The sequence below is a fragment of the Lycium barbarum genome, chromosome 12, assembly GCF_019175385.1.
Source record: "Lycium barbarum isolate Lr01 chromosome 12, ASM1917538v2, whole genome shotgun sequence".
Taxonomy (NCBI): domain Eukaryota; kingdom Viridiplantae; phylum Streptophyta; class Magnoliopsida; order Solanales; family Solanaceae; genus Lycium; species Lycium barbarum.
In genome coordinates, this window is record NC_083348.1 from 4,339,341 (window position 1) to 4,349,421 (window position 10,081).

General features: G+C 31.0%; 1 protein-coding gene across 1 annotated transcript; it reads right to left on the reverse strand.

Annotated features, from left to right (window-relative positions):
• Positions 1 to 499: 499 nt before the first annotated feature.
• LOC132624966 (agamous-like MADS-box protein AGL61) lies at positions 500 to 1,473 on the reverse strand. The gene has a single exon (XM_060339725.1). The coding sequence runs from the start codon at positions 1,396 to 1,398 to the stop codon at positions 826 to 828; it is 573 nt and encodes a 190-aa protein (XP_060195708.1). The 5' UTR covers positions 1,399 to 1,473; the 3' UTR covers positions 500 to 825.
• Between the last annotated feature and the right edge of the window lie 8,608 nt (positions 1,474 to 10,081).

Genomic DNA, 10,081 nt, shown 5'->3' on the forward strand with positions numbered 1-10,081 from the left:
CTACGAGGTATTAGATATCTTTCCTCTCGTATAATTTAAATTCTTTTATTGGATACCAAATTTTATTAGACTTAATTCTTGTGTTTCGCTCGAGTAATCTAATTTTTTTGTCTTTATTTAATATTAGTGGGATGAATCTATATTCTTGTCGTGATTCATGTTTTCTTGATTCTTCACCTTTTAAACAATATATGTCTAGAAAGTTTTTGCCAAAATCTTATACAAGTATGCACGATATCGTGTACAATTTCTACTTGTGAGTTTTATATGACGCTTTTTTTATAAAATTCTAAAAAATTAACCGAACCGTATCGATACCGAAGAAAAATCGAGATGATGGGACGGTTTCAAAAAGTCTTATTTTGGTTATACAAAATAAAATAACCGAAAAACTGATATGGTATAAAATTTATAAAATACCGGTCCGAACCGTACTTAATTGACACCCCTGGGAATAAACTACTGTAATTTTTCTATTTTCGTCCTGTTCATAAAAAATAAGAAAAATAAATCTTATATGCCCAAATTAGCTCAACATCAGGAACAAACTCGAGGACAAAAAGGCACAAAGAAGCCGGAAAAGAATAGAAAACCACTAAATTTAGAATAATAATCATTAGCTTTCTTTCTGTCAATAAGTGGCTACAAAAAATCAACACTTGCTTACTGGTAATGGTCAGTCCAACTATTACTAGCATATGGGTAGAAATCAAGAAAAAGAAAAAAAAACAAGAAATTACCAACTAGTGATTTAGTAGTAAAATAATCAACTAATTTGTCCAAAGTCAACTTAAACTAGTATATTCAGCCCATTCCTTAGAATGTTTAATTTGAACGTCCTCCAACATCATAGTACTGAAGAGGAAGGGCTCCAAATTGGTTGAAAGTCATATTGGGAATCAAAACACCATCATGATCATCATCAGAAGAATTCACATCATCACTTCTTTTCAATAAATTCTTCTTCAAAAGTTGCATAGCAGCCATACATTCTTCAAGTTCTTGTAACCCTAAATTCTCCACACACAAATCTTCCCACCAATTAGATTTCCCCATTGATTCCTTTTCCTTCTTTTGTGCTTCCTCCAAGTCTCCCTTAGAATCCAAATACTTTTTCCAACTATCATTGAACACGTCTTGTTGACGGCAGACATCACCGGTTTCATATCGGTGTATAACAGAGTCGACAGAAGGGTTACCGAATGAAAAGATTTTACCGGCTGGTGATTCAACAATGACAGCAACTTGAGCGCCGCATAATGCACTGAGTTGACTAGCTTTCTTGAAAAGACCTGTTCGTCTCTTAGAGAATGTTACTTGCAAACTGTTCTTGTTTGCTATTTTCTCTATTGCTATCTTTTGTCGTCCCCTACTTCTTTTCTTCTCATTATTCTCCATTCTTCCTTTCTCTTCTTTTGATTTTCTTGGAGATTACTGGTGTAATTATGGAAGGAAGTACTAGTCCTACTACGTGGAGATTTTCTTTTGATTTTCTTGGAAAACAATGTAATTATGGAAGGAAGTAGCACTACTACATATTTATTTGAAGCGTGTGGCTATGTGGGCCATACTCCGCCACCCCACGTCAATAAAATTTGTCACTTTAACCGTTATTTATTGGATTTTTTGAATCGGAAAAGGGTTAAATATAAGTTAAACATACCCATTGTTATATTTTGGGTCCAAATAGATTCTTTCCGTTATATTTTGGGTTCAAATATACCCCTCTGTTATACTTTGGGTTTAAATATATCCCTCCTCTGATAAAATTGTTCAAGATGGACCTGAAATCTGACGTGGCGCTAACAATTCCGTGAGGTGGACACTACATGGCATTCCACCTCACCACCCCAATCCATTTACTTCTTTCTTCCCCTTCTTCTTCCATGCTACCATCTCCACCCCCTTCAAAATCTTTGTCACCATTAGCACCACCACTTAATAAATAAAAACTGAATGCAAGTGATATTTTGAATCTGTATAGAGTCTGATAAGTGTATTACATAAATTACAATCAATGAAACGAGAATATTCGTAGAGAAGTAGGAGTATACCCATTTGAAGAGAGAGAAGAATCAATCAGTTTCATAAGCGATAATTGGTCAATGGGTTTATCGCAGGCTACCTTTCGATTCATTTTATGCATTGGGAAATCGATTGAAGCTGAGATTGTATAAGCACGGAAGGTGATGAATATTGTGTAAAGGTCTTTAGTGATGATTTCATGGTTAAGCAAATTGGAAGCTTTCTGCTACTACGGTTTTGCTGCTATTGTTGCAGAAGAATGATATGGCTAACACTTGAACAAATTAGGAAGTCATTAGGCCATGAATGAGATTTAGAATCACTTGAACATAAGTGTTTATTTATTAAGTGGTGGTGCTAACGGTGGCAAAGGTTGTGAAGGGGAAGGAAATGGTAGCGATGGAAGAAGAAGTGAAGAGAGGGGTAAGTGGGTTGGGGTGGTGAGGTGGCATGTCATGTGGTGTCCACCTCACCGAGTTATCAGCGTCACGTTAGATCTCATGTCTATCTTGGATAATTTTAACGGAGGAGGGGTATATTTGAACCCAAAATATAACAGAGGGGTATATTTGGACCTAAAGTACAACGAAAATGGTATATTTAACCCTTTTATAATAGTACAGGGGTATATTTGACCCTTTTCAGTTTTTGAATTATACGTAAATGATTTTGATCTTAGAGATTTTTTTTTTTTAAAAAAACCTATCTATTTATGATGATTGTATGGAGAATTACCTGTTTATTATAACACCAAACTGCCTTCGATTACTCAATCAATTGGGTTGAGAACAATGTTTTAAAAGACAGTTTCAGGACTCGCCTCGGAGCTCGCCCTAGGGCGACGCACTAGCAAAACGCGCCGAGGCTCATGTTCGAGGCTTAATTCCTGTGAGGCTTACACCCTAAGCGCCCGACTGTACGCCCTAAATCCGCCTAGCAGTTTTTACACAAATTATATGTTAAATTCCTTAATTAAAATCGTTGACCCTCATAACTCTTTAACAAATGAATGATACTTTATAGTTTTTCATCTATATAAATAAGAAGATTGGGTGTAACTCAAATAACAAGGCGTAGTATTGCATATTTACCATTTGAAAACATTGTGAGGGTGAATATCACTTAATATTTCTTTTAAAAATACCATAGCCAATTTGTACATTTTCACATGTCATTGGTCTTTAGTCCTATGTATCAAATTTATCATATTTTATTATTTCGCTATTTGAAAGTAATTTTAATGTTATTCACGAAGGAGCTACGTTTTAATTATAATACTGATAAAGTTTATTGATATAAAATGAACAGTATGATAGTAATATTATTTTAAGAAATTGTGATTTTTTCATTGTTTGAAAAGTTAAGATGTTAGAGTTGATTTGTATTCCATAATAGCCTTTATTTCATTGTATTGTTTATACTTGTAAAATTATGTTATATATAATTACAAGTTGTAAGCAGGGGTGCCTCAAGGGTGAGGCTAGTAAAGCTTTTGTTTTAGACCCTCAAAGTTTTGAGACCCCAAAAAATTTTACTGATGAATTTTATAATTTAAGTTTCTCTTAAATAATAGGCTAAATAATATTGAAGATTGTAAAAAAAGTACAAAATATATATAACAAAAGAAAAAAAACACTACCTACGTTTTAAAACTTTGAACTAAACTACTCAAATCTTTAAATTATTAAATAAATTTTTTATAATAACAACTTAGGTAATGTCTTTAAAACACATGGCTAATATCTTATTGACTTGAATTAATCCTCACTAATATAAATACTAATGTTACTATTATCATTTATTTACAGTTTTCTTTCAATTTTTTTTAAAAATAATTTTACCTATTTAAAAATATTTACTGTAATTATAATATTTTACGAATACTAAAAATATATACTCATGGGGCTTACGCCTTGCCGGGGCAAATGTAAAACGCCCTGTCTTACGCCCACGCCTTTTAAAACACCGGTATTAATGTATTTTGATCTTAGAGATTCTCTTTTTTAAACAAACTATCTTTTTATGATTGTGCGGAGAATTACTTGTTGATGGGGGCGGGTCGGGTTGTGGGGTTGGTGGGCTGATCCAGTCAACATTATTAAAAATTAATTAGATTAGTTAATTAAATATGGTAACCAATTAAAAGTTGTCACATGTTTAATGAAATGGGGGTGTTAGCAATACGGGAATTTTAGATCCCATAGGTAGACGGCGGGGGTATTTGGGGAATCAAAGGTGAATGTAGGATATTTTTGCACCAATTGTAATAGTTCAAGGGTATTTTAGGCCCTTTTCCGTTAATTAAATAGCCATTTCATTAGGGTTTATGGACATTTATTCTTTGTACAAAATTCATTATTTATTTATTCAATGCTTAGTTCCGATTTTTTTTTTTTTTTTGCTCATAAATATTATGGTACTTCTACTATAAGTTATGACAAAATATGGAATAAAAATACTGATATTTGTTATAGATGGATTAAAATTATTAAATTAACAAAACTAACCTTCGTGACAGTAAACAAACTTTTATTTTGTTAAACACATATTTAAATTACACATTATATTGTAATACTAGACGGCTTCTGCCCGTGCTGCGCACAGGCCCAACACTTTAGATTATAATGCATCTATGTATATGTAGTTATCTTTGAATAGTGATTATATATATATATATATATAGAGAGAGAGTATATGTTATGTTTAAAACATGATTAATATAACATTGTAGTTTGTGCTCCGTATCTAAAATTTTATTATATTAATGTTTGCTACGAATACAAAATCGGCAAATTTATTAATATTTTTTAAAAGAGAAGACTTGTTGTAGAAATTGATTTTCTATCTAAACGAAGAAATACTATTTTTTAATTGTTGGTAAATATTCTCGGTTTAGCTCATTTTACTTGTCATGTTGTCTTTTACATTAAATTCTATCTTATTTTAAAATATAAATATTTTAAGTATATTTAGTGAACATAATAACTTGATTTTGCCAATATGGGATACTATGTTCAAAACACGATTAATATAACATTGTAGTTTGTGCTCCGTATCTAAAATTTTATTATATTAATGTTTGCTACGAATACAAAATCGGCAAATTTATTAATATTTTTTAAAAGAGAAGACTTGTTGTAGAAATTGATTTTCTATCTAAACGAAGAAATATTTTTTTTTAATTGTTGGTAAATATTCTCGGTTTAACTCATTTTACTTGTCATGTTGTCTTTTACATTAAATTCTATCTTATTTTAAAATATAAATATTTTAAGTATATTTAGTGAACATAATAACTTGATTTTGTCAATATGGGATACTATGTTCAAAACACGATTAATATAACATTGTAGTTTGTGCTCCGTATTTAAAACTTTATTATATTAGTGTTTGCTACGAATACGCATGGTGTTTAATATGGGGCCCACATTTTTTTTAACATTGTTTGTTTTTTAAATATGGGATTCACTTTTTTTTTTTAATATTGCTTGATTTTGTTAATATGGGGTCCACTTTTTTTTTCCCGTGAGTTTGGATGTGGTGGGTTCCACTTTTTTTTTTAATACTGGATGGTGTTTAATATGGGGCCCACAATGTGGGATTCATTTTTTTTTTATATATTGCTTGATTTTATCAATGTGTGATACTATGTTCAAAACACGATTAATATAACATTGTAATTTGTGTTTTATATTTAAAACTTTATTATATTAGTGTTTGCTACGAATACGCACGGTGTTTAATATGGGGCCCACAATTTTTTTTTTAATATTGCTTAATTTTGTTAATATGGGGTTCACTTTTTTTTTCCCGTGAGTTTAGATGTGGTGGGTTCCACTTTTTTTTTTAATACTGGATGGTGTTTAATATGGGGCCCACATTTTTTTTTAATATTAGTTGTTGTTTAATATATATAGGGCCCACAATTTTTTTTTACAATTTTTTTAATGGGCCTGTTTAATATGGGGCCCAAATTTTTTTATTTTTTTATTTATATATAACTATGTTCAAAACACGATTGATATAACATTGTAATTTGTGCTTCGTATCTAAAACTTTATTATATTAGTGTTTGCTAAGAACACAAAGTCTGCACTTTTTTTTTGACATTGTTTATTTTTTTAATATGGGATTCATTTTTATTTTTTTTATATATTGCTTGATTTTGTCAATATGGGATACTATGTTCAAAATACGATTAATATAACATTGTAGTTTGTGCTCTGTATTTAAAACTTTATTATATTAGTGTTTGCTACGAATACGCACGGTATTTAATATGGGGCCCACATTTTTTTTAACATTGTTTGTTTTTTTAATATGGGATTCACTTTTTTTTTTTTTTTAATATTACTTGATTTTGTTAATATAGGGTTCACTTTTTTTTTCCCGTGAGTTTAGATGTGGTGGGTTCGACCTTTTTTTTAATACTGGATGGTGTTTAATATGGGGCCCACATTTTTTTTAATATTAGTTGTTGTTTAATATATATGGGGCCCACATTTTATTTTTTACAATTTTTTTTATGGGCCTGTTTAATATGGGGCCCAATTTTATTTTATTTTTATATGTACTATGTTCAAAACACGATTGATATAACATTGTAATTTGTGCTCCGTATCTAAAACTTTATTATATTAGTATTTGCTACGAATACGCATGGTGTTTAATATGGGGCCCACTTTTTTTTTAACATTGTTTGTTTTTTAAATATGGGATTCACTTTTTTTTTTATAATACTAGTTGGTATTTAATATGGGGCCCACAATTTTTTTAAATATTAGTTGTTATTTAATATATATGGGATCCACAATTATTATTATTTTTATAATTTTTTTTAGGGCCTATTTAATATAGGGCTCAATTTTTTTTTTTTTTAATGGGGCCCATCAACGGACGACGAAGAGGGACGACCAAAGTCCCTCTTCTAAGTAGTAGTAATAGTAATATCAAATTAGACATTTAAAAAATATAATTCCTGCCTTATAACTATGCATTACAAGTATATGCCTAACTTGTGTCTAAACCAAACAACTCCTAAAATCTTTAGTTTGCAAAATAAATAAAACTTTGACTGGAGAGTAATCGAAATGGCGAAAATTTTGATAAATATTGCTCGTGTAAGCAAACTATATAAAGCATGGAACCCAAATTTTCTAAAATGTATGAATTATGAGGGAAAATGAGAAAATATTAGGCGAAACGTGATTTTTTTTCTTATTCTTCACCGTCTTTCTTGATTTTCATTTTTTCATTCAACCATTGAATTATTAAACTACTAATTGTTGGGGAGCGTCAAATAATCTATATATAATTAAAAAGAGGATAGTTTGCAATAGCATTGTGACAAGTGGCAGCGTAACAGAATGCCATGTGTTAGTTTTAGGACAAAATTAGTTAATTAGGTAATTTTAGTTATTGTTTTAAATTAAAAATAATAACATATCTTTTTTTAAGTAGTGGTTGTACACAATTTTTCACAAAACTGAACAGTTAGTTTTTATATGAGTAGTGGTCTTGAAGGCCACGTTTTGCATATTCTTCCCAACTTTGAATTTCTTTTTGTTTTAATAAATTAGAATGAGTTTGAATTATAATTAAAATCCTAACAGGTTGCAAAATCGACTAATTTTAGTTATTAGTTATTTTTTAAAATTAAAAATAATAAAATATTTTTTTTAAGTAGTGGTTGTACACAATTTTTAACAAAACTGAACAGTTTAGCGGTGATTTGGTTCCAATCAGGATTATTAGTTACTGTTTGCCGTTTTTTTTTTTTTTTTAAATTCAACTTGACAGTTACTTTAGGAAGTCAGAAAAAACAAAAAGACAACTAATCCTAACCCACCATGAATCCCACGTTCAACTCCCACTTCCCCATTTACCCCTTAATCTGCACCATGCTCACACAAATAAACATAAGTCATCGCCTGCACAAAAAGATATATACACGACACACATAAACAAAATACATAGAGAGAAAAACCGCTCAGATTTCTGAATTCTTACTCAAAGTTCAAGAGTTTTTCTTTCCGTTTATTTCGTATGCAGAAGATGGCTCATATGTTCAGACTCTGCGCTCTCAAGCTTGACAATGTCTGTGAATTCAGAATTCGAGCTTGAGAATAGCGGCTTCAGATTCTCTGTCACAAGTACCAAGGCCTGAGCATGTGGTCTGTTTCATATTTGCTAACTATAGTGCAATCTTATTACAGTTCATTCGTTGAAATGTGACTGCCTTCTTGAAAATTTAGGTCCTACATAAAGTGTAAGCAATTCTTATTTAAGCTATAATGTTAGGGTCAAAGTATTATTTCATGATGACTTTGTTAAATATATATCATGAGTTATTCCTTGTGGATACAATTGACTTATCACAGAATTGATTTCTTTTGTTTGAATAAATGAAGAGGATAACTGTCCTATGTTATCCTCTGATCTTGATTTTGGAATTGTCATTTTTGTTTTTTGTTTTTTGTTTATAGTGACATAGTGACAACTCAAATAACAACGCATAATATAATGAGATTAACTAAGATGTGCGCTCTTGACGCTATTGTTGGTTCATCTACGCTTGAGGCATTAAATTCTTTGACTTTTTGTCTTAGTAATTTTCTAGGAAACATATTTGAATAAGACACCTACTCAGCGTCAATAGAGATAGTCTTGATAGATTGTTGAGATATGCATCTTTGCATGTATAGTATAAGAGACAGTTGTCTGAAAATAATTCAAAGTTCTATAATGGAACTTGCTTCTTTACTTATTTGAGTCAAAATTGAATTGACATTAAAAAGCATTCTAGCAGGTTGTCCAGGATTAGATTGCCCAGATAGTGGAGACAACACGACAAGAAGTACATTTGGTGAAGTAGTAGTAATATGCGGAAGGAATGGGTGATGAGCCCCAAAGGCTATAACTTGATGGCAATGGATTGCAGGGCAGATTCATATGGAAAGTTATAACAGCAAATATTGACAGTTGCTGTATTAGAAGTGAGTAATACTCTTTTGAAAAGTAGATGGCGCTTTTGGTAGCAACGACCAACGGAGGATCAAGAAAGCAAGAAATGGTTAGTTTTCTCTTCTGGACTTTTCTTGCGCTTACTCTACATGAAATTGTAATCTGCTGGATCTCATGTTTAGTTTTCATTTAACTAGGATTGCTCTATGTCTTTGAGAATTTTTAGGAAGCTTTCTTGAAAGCAAATCCTAAAGTTGACAAGAAAGTTAAGCTCATTTACTTTGGGAATTATCTTGCCCTCCTTCCTTTGGAAACGATAATGTAGCCTTTACTTGAATTCAAAGATGGTGATTCGTTCAAATTTCAATTTAGGGATACATATCAGTATCTCTAGCTATTGACTATATTATATACGCTCCAGTTCGGGTATTGTTTTCTTGGTCATTCATCACTTGGCAATTGTTAAGTGCAATTATAATTTTTGTAATTCAGTGTTATTTGTATCCATTTAGTACGAACCAAATGTTAATTCAATATGTTCATCTCTGTTTGAAAAGGTTATAGTACTTTTAGCTCCAGTAAAAACTTACATGTTTTTACAACAGCCTATTACAATGGACTGAGTAGTCTTTTAGGTTTCCTTCTTTCTTTCAATAAACTCTTAACTCTTCAGTTGAGTATTTGTATTATGTTTTTGTTCTATTTGCATTTCACTAAGAATTTGTGCGCTTCAATTGTCAAGACAAGATACTAATGTTTCTTCGAAAGCATACATTTTGTTTTGTTTGCCCAAATTTCGCAATTTTCTACATCTTACATCGAGTGAGTATTCTTTTATTAGATTTATCTTATTTCTTATTTATGGTATTGGAGCTCAATTTTGTATTTATATTAGTGCTAAATTTATGTTTTCGTGGCATGGTAACAAAAGGTGCAGCAATAGCTATAATCCTTATAGGTTAGTGCGTGGAGATGACAACAATTTTCTAGAGAATACAACAAGCTTTTTGTGAAAATTGACTCATCAGAAGTTTTTCCAGTTAAACGTCTGTTCCGATTGGTTTGGTATTTTCTGGCCAAGTGTGCGAAAGGT